Here is a 17,875-nt window from a genome sequence, read left to right on the forward strand (position 1 = left end):
TGCTCCCCCCGCCCCGCCGGGCATGGAGCGGCGGCGCGCGCCCGCCGCCAACCGGCGCTACGGACAGCGCCGCTTCTGGGACGCGCTGTACCGGCAGGAGGGCGCCGAGCCCCGCGAGTGGCTGGGGGGGCTCTCCCGCTTCCTCCCGCAGCTGGAGGCCGAGCTGCGCCCCGGTGACCGTATCCTCGTCCTCGGTACGTGCCCGGTAGATGGGCGGGCGGGACTCTTAGGGTCCTGCCAGTGGCTGCTCTGGCATCGGCCGCGAGGGGGCGGTGCGGCACCGGCACGTACCGAGGGCGGGGGGTGGCCCTGCTCTCGCTGGGGGAGGACGGGGGCCGGTGTAACCGCCCCGTAATCCCACCTGCGGTCTGATCTGCCGCCGAGCAGGCGGGATTAGTCGGGTGTAATCACCGATCCTGTTAGCGGATCAGCCGCCGCCAGCTGCGCTTAATAGCCCCCAAATCCGCCCCCAGGCCCGGGATACCCCCAGGGAGTGGTGAAGCAGCGAGAGAAGGGAGAGGGAGCGCCCCGACCCCGCCGCATCGCGGGAAGCAATGTCCTGCGACGGCCGGCGGGGCAGGATGCCGGTCCCCTGCGACAGCTGCCGTTGGCCCTCCGTCTCTCTGTCGCTCTCTGCATTCATCTCTCTGTCCCACTGTCCCTCACGGTTAACCCCCTTCGAAATGCTCTATGCTGCCCTGATTTGATACTGTCCCCAGCCTCACCACAGGCACTCAGGAGACACACCTGGCCCCTGCCCTGTGACACTATGGGGACCCCCCCACCTCTTCCTGGCCTCCGGCACGTTCATGGCCGCCATGCATCCCTCCTGGGGTGGGGGAACTGGGCATGCTGGGACTGCTCTCAACCTCATTGTTCTGCAGAACCCCAAAGCACCCACCTTGGGAAAATCAAGAACTAGCCCAGCACTCTCTAATTAGTGGGAAGGTTGCTGCTCCCTCTCTGTCGGCCCTGGTCCATCCTCCCCCTTCCCTGGGTCTGAGCGTGCAGGGTTGGTGTGCAGGCAGCCCCTGCCATGGGTTTCCCAACCCCCATCTGATCTATATCCCCATACAGGCTGCGGCAACAGTGCTCTAAGCCATGACCTGCACGAGCTGGGCTACACCGACGTCACCAGCATCGACTTCTCCCCTGCCTGCATCGCAGCCATGCGTGCCCGCTACGCCCACTGCTGCCCCGGCCTGCGCTGGGCTGTCATGGACATCCGTGCCCTCGCCTTCCCCGATGCCACCTTCGATGTTGTGCTGGAGAAGGGCACCCTTGATGTGTTCATGGTGGAGGAGACTGACCCTTGGAACGTCTCGCCACAGGCAGTCGCTGCGATGCACCGGGTGCTAGCAGAGGTATGGGGGGAGGGAAAGGTGGAGAGTGAACAACATCCCCATCTGGGGTGGGTAAAGGGACAGAATGTCCCCTTGTCAGCCTGCTTCTGTAGGGGTACCCCAGCCCACACCTCCCCGCCTAGCTAGCGCTGCCCTCTCTGCTACCCTACAAAGGGGCACCCAGAGAGTTCCCAGCACCCATGGCAGGTGGGGAAGGCCTCCCTGTCTCCCACCCCATCTCCTTTCCAAGAGGTGAATGGAGTAAGGGGACCCTAGTTCCTGCTGGGGTGCTGCATGACTGCCCTTTTTATTTGCACCCTAAGTACAAAGGGATGGCAGTAAAAGTGCACCCCATCTGGGTGTGCACCCCATCTGGGTGTGGGTGGCTGTCGGGGCGCACAAGGGTGTATGGAGGGGACAGGGAAGGATGGGTTGGGGGGCACATCAAAGTGGCTCTGCCTGCCCAGAGCAAGGTGATGACAACAGAGCTCTGACAGGCTCTCTCCTACTCCCTGCCCCAGCTTCGATCTTGTTAGCCGGGGTCCCCATCATCCAGACCAGGGTTGCCATGGCAACCCTCGTCAGCATTGACAGGGCCTTTGCGTTGCCACGGGGACGGGTGATACCTCCAGGGCTCCCATTAATTGGCTGTGGCGATTAATTGGTGGTGAGGGAGGCAGAGACCGGATTGAACCTGCCCCGGTGCGGGTCCTGGCAGCCCTTCCGCTGCCCCACAGGAATAATTGTGAGGATAATTAATTGCTGTGCCTGCCTGGCACCCTTGGTGCGGGCATGGGGTGCTGGCAGAGTGCTTGTGGCTATTGTCCCCCCTCCATCTTCTCTTGTCCCCCTGAGCTTTGTCCTCTGAGCCCAGGAGGGACCGCAGGTGCTGGGGACAGTGAGGCTGTCCTCATCATCTGTGCCCTGCCCTACCCTGCCAGCACTGCTGCCTGTCCTTGTCATTTGGCCAAACAGTGAGGATTTAGTTCTTTTCCCTTTTTTTTTCCTCTTTTTTTAATCCCCTGCTCAATCCCTGCCCCCCCCACCTCCCCGTGTTGCTGGGCACCAGCTTCTGCCTGCGGTCAGTCTTCACTGTCCTTGTCCCCAGAGAGGTTCTGCTTTCCTGGTCCCTTTGGAGGGGTCTGGCTCTGGCTGGCAGTCCTGTGCTCACCCCTACTCCCTCTTCTCATGGCGGGTGGGCCAGGATTTTCAGTCTCTGTCTTGCGCTCCTTGGGCCAAGGGGTTGCATAAGGACCTGAAAATCAGCCCTGCCTGCAGGGATGCCCCAGGGACACCCCCGCTCCACTGATCCAGGGGCAATGGGGGGACACGCAAGAGCAGGGAGCAGCTCCACTCACACCCCCACACCCCCCACACAGCGGCTGGCAGACAGGAAGGTTTCCTGCACCCGTCTCTAAGCAACGGCCGTTAGTGCTCTATTAACGAGGGAGGGGATGCGGGGATGCAGGATGCCATGCGCGGCTGCAGCCGGAGATCCCTGCCTGTTGCCACCCCCGGGGACCCCCCAGTGCTCCTCAACTGGGGTCTTCCCAGGACGGGTGCGTCGGCACTTTGCAGAAGGCATGCTGAGCTGGTTACTCGGGGGCCTGCCTTCCCCTTCCCTTGGCCAAAACCACTAATGTTTGGTTGAAAAGCCACTACCGCAGCAGGGAGGAGACACACGCAGCCTGCCTGTTTTTCCTCCATCCCTGGCCCCAGCCAGCGCTGAGCTGTGGGGCTTCCCAGCAGGATTAAGCCAGAGCTCGGGAATCCCCCACTTTGGCCCCCAGCCCTCTCCTCTGCCGCAGCAGCAATCTGCCCTTGCTGGGAGGGAGCAGTCTGGGGATGTCCCCAGCTGGGGGCCAGGCTGAGGGGCTGGCCACCCGCCCTCCCACCCTAGGCACTGCCTTTGCATGCCAAGCATGTGAATGCTGGCCGTAAAAGCCTTTTGACGTTGGATAAAGCCAAGCAAGAAAATTGATGTTCTTTTCCATCCTGTTAGTAGGGGCTTAGTTCCAGTGGGGAGAAAATGGTGATTAAAAGGATCGAGTCCTTTCCCATCCAGTCCTCCCCTGCCCTGCATGCCGAGTGGGGGTGGGAGGGGGTGGGACTGGGTGATCTGGGAATGGGTGGGTGGATGAGATGGGGGTCCTGTGCTGCTTGGGGGGGCTGGGGACCCTGTGCCCAGGATAGTGAAAGGTTTGCCCAGCACCAGAGTTAGGTATCTGCTGTTTGCTTAAAATCAGGGAGAGGAGTTTTGGGGTGTGGGTCGAGATGCTGCATAAGGACCTCCCGTACCTCATTGCCACTAGGCTGAAGGTGGTCCGGGGACATCTGAAAACCAAGGTGGGTGTCTCTGGAGGAGGCCACGTTAGGACAGTGGATTTGGGAGTGTGATAGGAGAGGCTGGGGAGTAGGATCTCTGGCAGATTGTGATGGGGACTCTTGAGGATGGGGCCATGCCTGCCAGAGGACTCAAACCTCACTGTGTTCACCCCCCCCCATTCCGGGGGTTCTCTCACCACAGGTGAGCCGGGTGCTGCGCCCAGGGGGCTGCTTCCTCTCTATCACCTTTGCCCAGCCCCACTTCCGCAAACCCCACTACGCCCAGGAGGCCTTCGGCTGGTCCCTGCGCCACGTCACCTGCGGGGACCGGGACACCGGCACCTTCCACTACTACCTCTATATCATGCGCAAAGGTCAGGCCCTGGACCTCTCTGATGCGGCCCTGGGGCGCCAGCTGCACCAGCCTCCCCTCCCCGCTGCCCCGCCGCTGACCCCTGTGCCCCTGGACGACGATGAGGACTATCTCTTTGCCATCCAACTGTGACCCGGGGGGACTTTTCCAGCCTCCCCCCAACCCAATGAAGCCTTAAGCTGCCCCATCCTCATGGGTTGGGGGCAGGGAACCACTGCATCCCTCCACTCAAGATGACCAGTGGTGGGAGTAAAGGGAGAAAAAAGGGGGACAGTGGGCAATGCTGGCCTCTTCTCTTGCCTGTCTGGAGAGCAGCCAGGGCTCTGGGCTTTTGTGGCTACTAATGAAACCAAATCAGGTTTAATTCCACCCATCTATCTTGCTGGGAGAGGCTCCCTGCCCTCCCCCATCCCGCTGTGCACTCCGTCATGGGCAGCTGGGCTATGGGCAGGATGAGGCGTGCTGGCACTGAGTGTGGGAGGCAGGTGCTCGCTGCCCCCCTCATCCCCATCCTGCACCAGGACCTCTGGACCAGCCTCCTTGGCTTGTGGGGGTGTGCAAGGGCACTGTGTCCTTGGCACCCCCCCCCAGCCCCAGCTGGGTGGCAGGGGAGTAGCTGGGCTGGGATGTGCCAGCGTGGGGCTGGGGGCACATCGGTGCATGTGTTCAGGCAGGGTGGCCTATCCGCCCATGTCCTCTCCCATTGCTGCTCTTGGCTGCGGTGACAACCTCAGCGTGCCACACACCCTCAGCCCCTGTCCACCTTGTGCCTGGAGCCAGCGGCACGGTGACAAGCGTGTCACTGCGTACCCACACGGCAAGTACACCGGTGCCACGGGGGGGTGTCCCCAGGGACTGTTTGGGCACGAAGCCCCTCTGGAGGGGGGAACACGGAGGGGACCTCTCCTCAGAGGGCCGGCGGTGACATACCGACGAGGCGCCAGGCGCTGGGCTGCTATTTCTGGCGAAAGGCGTAAGTGGGTCAGCCGGTAGCTCCCCCCCATGCTGCGAGTCAGTGAAGGACTCCAGGGTCAGCCCCCTGCCCCCCGCCCCGCCATGCCACCACATCTCACAGGCACCCCAAAAAAAACCAGCTGCCCCCCCGGGGAGGGACAGAAAGGAGCAGGCTGCTGGCCTCACCTCAGTACATGAATGTATTTTATTCATTGCATTTTGTTCACCAGTACAGTGAAAAATGGCATTTAAATTTACAATGGATCATTCGTAGGACATCATGACACAAGTATATTTTTTCCTGTTTTTTTGTTTTGTTTTGTTTTGTTTGCTTTTTTGTTGTGGTGGGGTTTTTTTCCCTTTTTTTTTTTTTTTTTTGCTTTTTTTTTTTTGCCTTTTTTGGTGTTTTTTGCGTTGTTGTCTCCGTAAATGCCACTCGTAGGTTATTGAAAAAGATGACAAGTTTCTCATGCACGTCTGACCACCCCAACCCCCTCCCCTCCCCCCCCCCCCCCCCCCCCCCCCCGAGAAGCTTCTTAAAAAATAAAATTAAATTAAAGTACAAAATTAAAAACAACAACAACTCAGGCCGGGTCCCTGTCCTCCCCACTCCCATCCCGGCCTCACCAATCTTGAGCGTGGGGGGCAGCACCGCGACCATCCCCATCCCTTCCCCCCGGCACCCGCTGCTGGTCCCGGTGGGCTCTGCCCCCAGGCTGTCGGGGGCAGGGCTGCAGCGGCCGATGGTGCTGCCGAATCCTCCGGCGGGGCCCGTGAAAGGGAGTCAGGCCGGGGGTCCTCACTTCCCTCCCCACACCTTTGGCTTTCCTTGTGCTCCTTCATCACTCTCACCATCCCCCCCCCCTTTGTCTTTCCCCCCCTCTCGGTTTTTTCTTCTTTTTTTGTCTTTTTTTTTCTTATGGAAAAAAATATGAACCATTTTTGTTTGTTTGTTTTCTCGATGCAGTTACTTCGACATCTCAACGTCAGCAGATCGTTTTTAACAAAGATTCGGATATAAAAATACAAATATGAGGAGTTTCTGTTTAAAAAGAAGCGTGCCGGAGTGGTGGGGCTGACCCTCGGCCCCAGGACCGGGTGCCCGGGCCACCAAGCTCATGCAAAAAACGATGGAGCAAAAAATGTCTCTGGACAGCAGCGCTCCCCCCCCTCGCTCGTGGGGCCGAATCCGGCCCGGGATTCGGGGACCCCCCCCGCCAAGGAGGATGGGGGACCCCCCTCCCTGGAAAGGATGGGGGTCTTTGCCCAGGGTTGGGGGGCTCGGCGGGTTGTCCCAGCCCCGGGGGTGGCGGAGGGGTAAAGTGCATGGCTCGGGGGGGGGGGGGGGGGTGTGGTGGTGGCTGCAGAGCCCCCCCCCGGGCCGGGGTTGGGGGGGCATGGGCATGTGTCCCCCCCCGTCCTGGTCGGCGGTCCAGCCAGCATGCAGGGCCGGGTGGTCTGGGAGCAGGGCACGGCCTGCGGGTCCTGGCAGCGGCAGGGGGGGCCCGGCTTACACCCCCGGCGGCGACTTCTCCGTCATGCCCTTGAGCACCTCGTCTATCCGGTCATCCTCGATCACCACTGCGGGGACAAGGCGGGGGGTGCGTGGGCGAGGAGACTCGCACTCAGCCGCTGCCCCTCCCCCACCGGCTGGCACCCCTCACCGCCCCTAGCTCTACCCCCCCTCCCGATGCTGGGGAGCAGGGTGAAGGGGTTCAGATGGGTGCGATGGGGATGAGGAGAGGCGATCGCCCCCCCGCCCCTGCCCAGAGTGGGTAGGAACAGCATCCTCCCTGCAGCCAGAGTCTAGATGGGTGGTTTGGGAAGGGGAGGGGGCAGGAATAGACCAGGAAGGACCCCCCCCTCCTCTCTGCGGCAGGCGCTGATGAGAGCAACAGGACTGGAATGGGTAATGACCCAGCGGGGAGGGGGGGAGGGGGGGGGGGCACCGCCAGCGCAGCGGGGGTGGCAGCCAGACCCCTGTCAGCACCATCGGCATCGCCGGGTGGGGGACTGGACAGCCTCCCGCAACCCCCGCTCAGCATCACCCGCTGGGCAGCTCACCCCCCATTAGCAGCACCAGTGGGAAGCTGGACAGACCCCCGTCGGCAACACCAATTAGGGGGCTACACAGACTGCACCTCCCCCGGTCAATATCACCGGCTGGGCAGATCCTCCCCGATCGCCATCACCCTCGGAGAAGACATTCCCCCTCCCCAGCAACACTACTTCTGTGGTCAGTAACCCTCTCATCACTGCCCTGGGGGTGGATTGGCCAGGACCCCCCTCCATCACCAATATCACTGTGAGAACAGCAAGACACCCCCTCCCATCACCACTGAGGCAGAACTGGCCCCTCAGCACCCCTGGGGGGACTCAGCCACCACCACCGCAAAAAAGGGGGGGCAGTGGAGCAGGCAGAGGCTCATTACCACTCGGGGCTGAGGTGTATTTGTGCTGGGGGATTCTGATCCCTGTTTTTGCCCCTGCAACTCAAGAAGGAGGGTTTGCCTATGGAGGTCCCCCAAGTTGGTAGGGTGGGGGCTGCAGGGAAGGCAGGGTCCTTTCTTGGGGGTCCCCAAGGTATCAGTAAAGATCGATGATGACAGATTGGGGTGGTGACAGTAGCGTAGGGAGGGGGCATTTATTGAGGTCCTGATGGAAGCATGGAAGCTGCTGATGGGGGGTCTCTGCGGCAGAAAGTAAAACAGAGGGGGAACAACACAGGTTCATGGATCCCGGGGTGGGGGTACAACAGTAAACTGGGGTTGGGGGGAAGGTGAGAGTGGGCTGTTTGTTGATCAGCATTGCTGGTAGCTGCTGATGGGGGTCTCTGCATCAGGCAGCAATGTGGAAGGAGAGAGGATTATGAGGCTGGGGGGGCTGTTCCTGGCGATGCTGGAAGGGCTTGTTTATAGGGAATGGGGGGAGGGAGGGGCAGTCTGAGGGAATTTAGGAGCAATCCCAAGGGTGCCAAGAAGTTCCAGAGGGCCTCGAGGGCACTCACAGAGGTGCCAGGAGGCAGCCCCCAGGATGCTTGGAGATAGTCCCAGGCTCAGCCCCACGGGTGCAGTTCCGGGGTGCAGGGAGTGGGGGGCAGCATCAGGGGAACAGCACTGGTGTCTGGATCTGGGGGGAGACTGCGATTCTGGGGCAATGCCGAGTGCTAGTCACAAAGCTGGGGGTCCCAAGGATGCCAGGGGGCAGTGTCAGGGATGATGTGGGGCAGAGCTGGACATTCTGGGGACGCTGGAGGGGCAGTGTTTGGGATACTGGGGAGCAGTGTCGGGGGTTCCAGGGGGGCTGCGCAGGAGACGCAGGGCAGAGCCAGGAGTCCCAAGGATGCTATGGGGGAGTGCTGGGGATGTAAGAGGCAGTGCCGGTTAATACTGGGGATGCTGTGGGGCAGTGCCGTAGGTGCAGCGGCAGAGCCAGGAGTCTCAGGCATGCTGTGGGGCAGAGCTGGGGATACAAAGGCAGAATCAGGGGTCTCCAGGATGCTGTGAGACGATGCCGGAGGTGCCATGGATGCACTGGCCAGTGCCGGGAATGCCGGGGATGCAAGGGCAGAATGGAAGGTCCCAGGGATGCTGTGAGGTGGCACTGGGGATACTGGGGCCAGTGCCCGTGATGCTGCAGGGCAGATCCGGGGGACCCGGGGCAAAGCCGATGATGCAAAGACAGAATCCGGGGGTCCTGGGGATGCCATGGGCTAGCGCAGGGGATGCGGGAACCAGTGTCAGGGATGCCGGGGATGCTGCGGGGCAGATGCAGGGGGTCCCCGGGGATGCCGTGGGGCTGAGGCGGCGGGGGGGGGGGGGGGGAGAGTGGGTTGTCGGGCGGTACCTCTCTTGGCGCGGCCGATCTGTCCCAGCTTGGGGGGCCGCTTGCTCTGGTTGCCCCCGAAGAAGGCGTTGGTGTCCTGCAGGCGACAGCTGAAGGGCAGCTCCCCCGCCTCGGGCTCGGCGCCGTAGCGACCCACCTTGTCCTCGCCGTAGGGCAGCACCTGCGACATGGCGGGGGCCGAGCGGGCCGAGCCGCGCCGCGCCGAGCCGAGCCGGGAGCCGGTCTGCGGCGGCGGCAGCGGCGGCGGGGAGGAAACCCGGGCGGAAGGATGAAGTCATGCATCCGGGGGGAGCGGGGACCCCCCCGGCGGGGGGCGGCTCCGGAGCGCCGCGGCCCGGCACGGCCGGGACAGAGACCGGGACCGTGACCGTGACCGTGGTGGGTGGTGGCCGGTCCCCGCTTCGTTAGGACGGGGGTGTCCCCTCCCGCCACTCCAGCCCCTGCCTCGTCCTCAGCGCAGCATGGCTTTCACCCCACCTCAGCCTTGCCGGAGCGGTCGCCCCAACTCGGGGGTGTCCCTAAAACACGGACCGTCCCTGTGGAGCAGGGAGCCCTGGGCACCGCCGGGTACCCCGGGTCAGACAGCTGAGGACCACCAGGCACAGATGGGGCCTTCCCCAGTGCACCGAGGTGGTGTCAAACAGACTTCGACACCCTGGTCTGGTCCCTTGTCTGTCCCCAAAGAATTCCCCCACCCAGGTCCCAGACTCCTGCATCCCAGCAGACTCAAATTCCCCAGCACTCCCACCCGAGGTCTCCCCTTGGAGGTTGGCCCCAGCCCTCTACTTGCCCAGCAGCCCATCCAGGTACCTCCTTCCTTAGCTTCCCCCAGAGCTGAGATCCCCGCTTAAGACCACACTGTTCCTTTTTCAGTCTCCTTAGACCCCCATGAGCATGTGTTTGTGCATGTGTGCCCATAGCATGTATTTGCAGGATTGCAGAGAACATACAGGTGTGATTCTGCAGGTGTCCATGGGAATGGGGAGTGTGCCCCAGGATGCCTCTTGCCCTATCGTTTGGCCCTTTCCTGGGAGCCCTCTGCAGACCAGAGCAAGGGCCATCCCCCATGGGGATCCACCGTGGGTCAACAAGGAGAGACCTATCAGAGTGGTCTAGGTCCCCTTTCAGAGCACCATTTGTGCCCCTCTGCACACTCTTGCTCTGGACCCACTTTGGCCTAGTCCTCCTGCATTTTCTGCTGCCGGGACAGTGATTGTACTAATTGGCATTGTTGGCCTCACCTGGGGTCCCTCATCCCAGTCACCTGGGGCTGGAGGATACTATTTAAACTCGGGCTGTTGTTGATGCTTCTTGCCTGAGCTGTGGTTGCAGCTCTGGCCTCTGGATCTGGGAATGATGATGATGCTAATGGTGGTAACAGCTAGTTGGAGAGGACCACCTTGTCACAAAGCAGCCTGTTCCTGCTGCCTCTGTGCATCCACACACACTGCTCATGCAGTTGTGCTGTGTTGCAGCAAAGCTCTTAGAGCCCTGCATGGAAGTGATATTTGCTGGCTCTATAGCAGCTGCAGGAGAATCTCCCTCTGGGTGCTTTGAGGAGGCAAGAGTGGGGTTTTACAGACAGCTCTGTGGTCCGTTCCTCCATGCCAGCATCTCCGTGGCCTGAGATCCTGTTGAAAGGTGCTGCATAAGAGCATTGGCTGGGCTGGTTGAGGAGAGAGTAGGTATTTCTATTTTGGGAAGCCTCAGCCATGCCTTTCTCTTCATGCCCAGCTCTGTAGAACACTGGTCCTTGCTGTCCTCCCATAGCATGGACATTACAGCAGTGCCCATGCTCCAGGAAAGACAACGGCTTTATTCCTACCCTTGCTGGGGAATCAGCTTGAACTTTTTCATGTGATGGCTTCTGCTCTTGTAAAAAGTGCCCAGGAAAATAGGCAAGAGGCCCACGCTGAGATGTGGCCTGTTTTTCTTGTTGCCAAGCCCACGTGCAACTGCCCGTGGGCAGGGACAGGCAGGCCGTGGCACGAGCAGGGCTGGGGGTGAGAGAGAAAAAGAGGAGCAGATGGGCTGTGTGGGATGTGAGCAGGGCTGGTGCTGCACTCCAGGAGGGTTTCCAGCCTGGCAGGCTCCCGGGGAGAGGCTTGAAAGGGGTCACCCTGGGAATGACCTCACTTATCACATACCTGTATCAGTATAGTTCCTTGCACCCAAGGAGAACTGCTTGGCTAGCATATGAGGTGGAGGGGAGTGCTGTGAGGCTGGCTGGGGTTAGGGAGTTAAGAAGGACCCTCTGCCCAGACCAGGGAGAAGCAGAACTGGATTTGTGCTAGCACAGTTAGGCTGTAGGTGGGACAGGGCAGCATTATGGCTCCGGGCACTGCATTTCCTTGGGAATCTTTGACTCTCTGAGAATGTTGCTGGTCATGCATCCGTGAGGAGGTGGGTACCAGGGATCTGAATGGGGTTGAGGGCGGGGGGGGTGCAGGACGGACCCCAGCTTCATCCCCTGCCTGTGCAGCTGGAGTTCTCCCATGGCGAGCCAGACCACATGCCTTCCTTCCCCTGGCTCTCATCCCACCTTTGTTATGCACCTTTTGGCAGCCAGGTAACCTCTTTTCTCAAATCCTTCATGGCCTTCTGTCCAATACAAAGCCAGCTCCAGTGGGATGAAGGGGCTGTGGGAGTGGGAGGCAGGCAGTTCTTGCCCTAGCTCCTTAAACCTGGGCCACAGTCCCTGAGCTGGGACATCTTGCAGGTGATGCAAGAGCGGGAGCCTGGCCATGACTCCCTTGGGGTGGTTCTGAGGCTGGGCAGCTAGCCTCATAGCCACAGTGGGGTTGGTGAGGGAGTGTTGGGCAATGCTCCAGGAGCCCACCAGCATCTGCTGTGATCCAACCCCACAGCTGGATGCTGCCTCTGAGTTCTGCAGCCCTGTTGGGATATTTGGGTGCTGGCTCTGGGTGCTGTGATGGAGCTGAGTGGTTTCCCTGAAGTCACTGATGCTTCAGGTGGTTTTACAGTGGAGAAATGCTCTGGGTATGTGTAAGCAGCTCAGGGTGGAGCATGTCTTGCCCAGGCTCTGTAGGCACCCTCACACGCTGGGAGCTGTGCTGGCTAGGAGCACCTTGGTGGTTCTCGAGTCCTGGCAGGGACAGAGTTTGTGGCCTGGTAGACAGTGGCTGGATGCCATGGGGCTTGGTGGAGGCAGGAGGCATCAGCCACCAGAGCTGGAGCTTTCTCTGCTGCAGGCCTGAGATCCCATCAGCGCCATTGCCCAGGGCTGCTGTCACAGGGCAGGGGGCTGCAGAGGCATGCCTGTAGGCTGGCGTGGGTGCCTCCATCTGTGCTGCTTCTAGCCCTGCCAACAAGCGTGAAATGGCACTTCTGCTCGGTGGTGGTGGCACCTGTGGCCCAGGGGGCTTCACAGAACGCTTGGGGCTGGCACTGCTACCCTCTCCAAACACCTACTCACAGCCCAGTGCAGGGGACTGGCAAAGGGCAGGGATGTCTCCATCCTTGGCTATTGCCACTGGCTCCTGGTAGCCAAAGCCCGGATGGGGATGCTGCTGTGTGTGCTGCCTGTGCCGTGGTCAAGTAACTCCGCATGGCTGTTCTGGGGGAGCGGAGACACACAGCGGGGCTGGGTGCAGACAGCGGGGCTGGGCACACCTAGTGATGGGTAGACCCCATCACAGTAGTGAGATGTTGGGGGACAGAGGACAGCCACCCCACTCAGTAACTGTGCTGGGTGTGAGCCCAGGGCAGACAGCCAGCAGGTTGTCAGCAGTGTAATGAGTTTGTCTCAGTGCACTGCCTGTCTTCGGAAAGAGGGTGCTCCCGGTGGGGCTCTCATTGCAAGTCTGGCCAGTGGAAATGGATGACACTGTCTCCATCCCTCACATGAGCTGCCCATGGCACAGCCATGGTAGCAGTGATGCCAGGACTGCATTTGACCAGATGAGGCACCTCCAGCTACACTCCCTGCAGCAGGGGTTTCACAGAAGGTTCCCAGCCTGAGCTCGGTGGGGGTGGAAAGCTGACCTTGCCGGGTGGATGAAGAACCCTGCTGGGGTTTGAGGCTTCATCCTTGTCTGTCACTACATCTTTGGTCACCATGACAACAGACAGGGAAGGAGGCAGAAGCAAACTGGCAACCCTGGGGGTTGGGGAGGGGGCCATGGACTGGCATCCACATGGGCCCTGAGGAGTGGGTGGCAGCTGTCAGGATACCTGGGATGCTCCTGCACCCTTGCTGGTGCAAAGGGAAGTTGGGCAGGACACTGTGAGCTGCCCACTCTCCTGCTTCTGATCAAAAATCACTGGGTTCATCTGGGGGCACGTGTGCTGCGACAAGTCTGGGCAGACCCTGTGCCGGGTGCTTTGGCACAGTGAGCTTCTGGCTGGTGGCGAGCTGAGCAGTTGAGTCACGCTGCCACCCAGTGATGCTAGGCAGGGCTGCTTAAGGGGGTCTGTGTACCCCGACCACCATGGGGCTGCAGGCCTTTCTGGAGGTGACAGTGACTTGAGAGAGAGGTGGGGGGATAGGCTAGGATCATGCCCCAGCAAGGGTTGGCAGTAGGGGTGCATGCTCTGGCACCCTTCCCATGTGCTTCCACAACCAAGGATGTTCCCTGCCCAGGGAACCCTTGGCATTCACAGGGACAGAGAGGTGTAGGTGGCTGCAGGTCCCTTTCCTTGTCCCCAGCTGGCTGCCAGGCCCTGGGGAACGAGACGAGCAGTCTGCAGGAGCACAGGCACCTCCCCGCCCTTCCCAGCCCACGCACCCACTCGTGCCAGCAGCTTTTGGCACATGGGGAGCGTGTTCCTGGCAGCCCAGCCCTCTCCCATCTGGTATTTATCTCCTTCCCGAAATCCCTCCTGCTGCGGGGGGATGCCCGGTTATGGGGGGGGACACCTGGGCCCCATTGCTCACTCTGCAGCAAGGCAGTCACCATGCTAGCAAGGGGAAGAGGCCAGGCTGCAGGACTGGAGAAAAGGACCCTCCCACAACACAAAAATGCATGTGGGTCCCAAGAGGGTGCTCTGGGGCATTACAGCTGCCTGTGGGCCCTGAGGGCACCACCACAGCAGCACCTTTGCCCGAAGCAAGCCCTCAGTCCCGAAATGGCAGCAATGGGGGCTGCTGCCCTGGCAAGGGAGCATATCATCCCCACCCTGACTCCAACACTGCTGTCTGGCTGCCAATGGCATGCCAGCACTGCTTACCCCCCTCCTCCAAATCCTGTGTGCCCCAAAGCTGCAGGAGCCAGGAGAGCCCGTGGGTTGCCTGGGCAACTGCAGCCAGGCAGTGATGGGGAGCAGTCCAGGGGAGCGATTGCCATGGAGACCAGAGGAGCAGGATCACCTTGGAAACAATCCTGTTTCTGCACCCCCTGCCCCCTCAAGCTGTAATCTGAGGAGGTGCACCTCAGACAGTGGTCCTGCGCCCACTGCCCACCACCAGTGACTGCACCCTTGGGCTGACTCCCCGAGGAGACTCAGCTCCTGGCACATTTTCCCATGCCTGCACTTCATGGCACAAAGCAAGAGGCAAGGCCGAGCTTGGCTTCTTGGCTTTATCACTCACACACCACTGCAAGCTGCTCTTGCTCCTGGTCCAGGCAGGAAAGCTGGGTGCAGCTGGGGCCAGAGGTGCGGGCAGGCTCCAGGGCACCCCAGTGATGTCCTCTTGCTCTGGGAGGAGGGTGGGGACCCTGCAGAGAGGGATGCTCATTCCCCTTCCCATCTGGCAGAGCAGCTGGTGAAAGGGCGTACTTCATTCCCACCAGTGCCTGGATGCCCCAGCGTGGTCTAGGCAGTTGCTGTAGGCACACGGATTGTGGAGGGAGGACAAGAGTGGCACCAAGGTGTGGCACTGCAGTGGCTTGGGGACAGGCTGCGTCGCTATCACCCCACCATGCCCACTGTGTCCTACCAGCTCTGGTCTTGTCCCAGTTGTCCTTCCCATAAAGCTATGCCTTGGAAAAGCAAAACAAGGGAAAATTCCCATGTGGCTTTGTTGACAAGAGGTCAGGGCCAGGAAAAGGTCAAACAGCTACCAGTCAAAGGAATGCCTCAGTGTGGGGCACAGTACTCAGCTTCTTGGCTCCAGCACTATGTTTCCCTCAAGCCTTCATTTTCAGGTGGGGTCACTCTGGCAGATGATGGAAGGGTGAGGGGGTTATAACTCCCTCCCACTCTCAAAAACAGATGGAGGGGCACACCAGGACCCTTCCCTGCCAACAGGAACTACACAGCTGCACATGAAGGGACAGCTGAGATTTCTGCAGGCTCCAGGTTTGGCTTGGTTTGCGCTGCCCTCTTTGGGTGCCCTCTAGGTGCTTTCAGGCCTGGTAGAGGGGTACCACACGCTCAATGGGTCCACGGCAGATGGGGCAGAGGCGGGCAGGCAAGGCCTGGAAGCAGCGGAAGCAGCAGCAGATGTGGCCACAGCTCAAGAGGACACATTCACGGGGCCGTGTCAGGCAGATAACACAGAAGTCCTCGAGCCCCCCATCCCCAGTTTCCTCATTGTCTGGCTCCTTGTCCTCGCGCTGCTGCTTGAGGCGGGCACGGCGGTAGGCACGGCACAGGGCATGCAGGAGGATGGCCAGGCCTGCTGCAGCACACAGCATGGCCACCCCCTTCCACAGCCCACTGGCTGACTCCAGCTCTGCCAGCACTGTCTGCCAGTCACCCAGGCACAGGAAATACTCACCTGCCTGGGCTGGTGGCTCAAGGTGCAGGGAGCCATCGGGGTGCAGGGCCAGCTCCCCGATGCCTGTCAGCCCAGCCCCCACCCGCAGCATCTCCTCTGTCTCCAGGATGCCCTTGGGCTTCTCCCCGCTCAAGTACTGGCCCAGCAGGTCACGGAAGCCGTGGACTGGCTGCTGGAACCGCTCATACACTGTCTCCAGCGGCAGGCAAACAGCTCGGAGTGGGCTCTCCACACTCACTTGTGTCACTGCCTCAGTGTCTGCCGAGGCCAGCAAGAAGGGGACGGTGTAGACCTGCTCTGACAGCACCCGCTCGCTCTCGCTCCTGCAAGTGGAAAAGTGCAGCACTGGGATGCTGACAACACAGAGGAACTCTACTCCTAAGGCTGACCTCAGGGTAGGGACTAGGGCCTTTAACTGAGCCACTTTCCATGGCCCCAGAGGATGGGGGTTGGGACCTACCACCAAAGCCCACCCCTGCTGTCCCCTCCCATCACTCACCAGCTCCGGGCCAAGCTGTTCCAGATCAGCCGATGCTCTTTCACAAGCAGTTTCTGGATCACACCCTGCAGCCCTTCATGGTAATGGCTGGTCAGCACAGCCTTGGCTGGCAGCACTATGCCTAAGGACCAAGAGATGCATCATGGGCAAAGGAGGAGAGCCCAGACTCTGTCCCTGGTATTTGACTGCAGAATGTTCTTACCTTCCAGGGCAACGTAAGGCAGGCACCTCCCATCAGCTCCAGATACCAATGCAGGTAAATCATCATCAACCTGGAGCTTTGGGGCCTCCTGGAAGAGCAGAGACTGAGTATAAACACAGGTAAGAACTGAAGGACTGACAGGCAGAGGGTGGGTCATGCATAGCTTTGTGGGGATCTCTGGCAGAATGTAATCTGCTTGGTCCTGGGTGTTGTAACATCAGTAGAGTTGCACTCAAATCAAAGGCTCTGGGATGGGCAGTGTAGGGCAGTGGGAAAAGGACAACAGGGATGAGAGGGCATCTGAGGTACAACATGAGGGACAAGGCTACCTGTATACGTGCCATGACTTTGGCTTTCTTCCTGTACAGATAGTAGAAGAGGCCGGAGAAGGCGAGGCTGGAGCCCAGACACAGCAGCTCTCCAGGCGTGATGGGTGCCGCATCCATCATCTCAGGCTCAGGCAGCAGGCCTGCAAGGTGAGCACGCTGGCTGCAGGACAGTCATACCAGCCTAGGGGCAGCCACTGCCCCTGTACCCAGAACGGCGATGTCCCACTGGCTTTGTGCCTACAGGGCAGGGATAGTCCACAGACCCCCAGTCCCCACAGCGCTGCCGCCCTAGGGCCAGGCTTGCCCGTGGCCCGGGCCGTGTACAGTTCAGCTTCAGCTGCTCAGCCCGGCAGCCCTATCTCGACCCAACACCCATGGTGCCCTGCACCCAGGCTAGGGCCGAGGCCCAGCACCTGTGACCCAGACCAGGCCTTGCAGAAAGGGTCCCACCTACGCCTGGTACCTCCAACCGGGACCCAGCCCCCGGCCCCACCCGGTCCCGCCGCTCACGCCGGCCTCCCCTCGTTGTCCCCGCTGCCCCTCGAGGCCCGAGCGCCCAGGCCCGGACCCTGGCCTCGCCGCGCTGCCTGCTGGGAAATGGAGTCCGAGCTCGCGGCACGGTGGTGAGGGTAGCGGTGTCCGGGACTACAGCTCTCGGCGTCCCCCGCGCCGAACTACAGTTCCCGTCGGGCATCACGCCCGTCGCTGCCATCACTACAGCTCCCGGTGGCCTTTGCGAGCCGCCCCTGGCCACAGGGCGCAGAGAGGGGTGGGGGTGGGGTGAACACCACCGTACTTGGCTGAGGGTGATTGAGGACCCCAAAAAGGTGCTCAGGGCTCACTGTGGGCAGAGGGCTTGGCCGTGCCCCAGGCGCTCTGTGGGGGGAATTCGGCCACGGCCTGTCCCCAGGGCAGCATGGGGTCTCTCGTTCCGTCACTCCCTCCTGGGGGCAGCGCGGGCCCCTCTATCCCCAGAGCCGGGGCTGCGGAGCTGTCCCAGCCCGGATCTCGCCTTCCTGTCGCCCCAGCCTCACCCTGAGCCCCGCTCATCCTCTGACCGAGGATGAGCTGTCCGCTCCGACCCTGGTCTGCGAGGGCTGCGCATTGACCCTGCGGCTGCCGTTCTCTTCCCTGACCGGCTGCTCCCCTCCCTCTGTCCCTCGGGACATCTCATCTCCCACTCCCCTCCCTTGCTCCCTCGGGATTTCTCACCTCCTGCTTCTGTTTCTCGGGATGTCTCATCCTTTACATATCCCGCGGCTTTTGAGTCACCCCTTGTTCCAAATCACAGCTCTGTCCCCACCCTGACACTGTGAAGCACC

At 61.1% G+C, this 17,875-nt stretch overlaps 3 protein-coding genes across 3 annotated transcripts; 1 reads left to right on the forward strand and 2 right to left on the reverse strand.

Moving 5' to 3' along the window:
• EEF1AKMT4 (EEF1A lysine methyltransferase 4) lies at positions 1–4,221 on the forward strand. Its single transcript, XM_054166596.1, has 3 exons — positions 1–194; positions 1,078–1,364; positions 3,871–4,221. Exons 1-3 carry the CDS (start codon positions 23–25, stop codon positions 4,171–4,173), a joined length of 762 nt encoding a protein of 253 aa, XP_054022571.1. The 5' UTR covers positions 1–22; the 3' UTR covers positions 4,174–4,221.
• Positions 4,222–5,523: 1,302 nt separating this feature from the next.
• Positions 5,524–9,110, reverse strand: CAMK2N2 (calcium/calmodulin dependent protein kinase II inhibitor 2). Its single transcript, XM_054166944.1, has 2 exons — positions 8,842–9,110; positions 5,524–6,576 (listed from the first exon to the last, which is right to left on the reverse strand). Exons 1-2 carry the CDS (start codon positions 9,008–9,010, stop codon positions 6,506–6,508), a joined length of 240 nt encoding a protein of 79 aa, XP_054022919.1. The 5' UTR covers positions 9,011–9,110; the 3' UTR covers positions 5,524–6,505.
• Positions 9,111–14,645: 5,535 nt separating this feature from the next.
• Positions 14,646–17,247, reverse strand: LOC104302971 (mitochondrial ubiquitin ligase activator of nfkb 1-A). The gene is made up of 5 exons (XM_009903533.2): positions 17,004–17,247; positions 16,554–16,693; positions 16,225–16,312; positions 16,023–16,143; positions 14,646–15,846 (listed from the first exon to the last, which is right to left on the reverse strand). Exons 1-5 carry the CDS (start codon positions 17,245–17,247, stop codon positions 15,150–15,152), a joined length of 1,290 nt encoding a protein of 429 aa, XP_009901835.2. The 3' UTR covers positions 14,646–15,149.
• Between the last annotated feature and the right edge of the window lie 628 nt (positions 17,248–17,875).

Source organism: Dryobates pubescens, chromosome 13, assembly GCF_014839835.1.
Source record: "Dryobates pubescens isolate bDryPub1 chromosome 13, bDryPub1.pri, whole genome shotgun sequence".
In the NCBI taxonomy this organism is placed as follows: Eukaryota; Metazoa; Chordata; class Aves; order Piciformes; family Picidae; genus Dryobates; species Dryobates pubescens.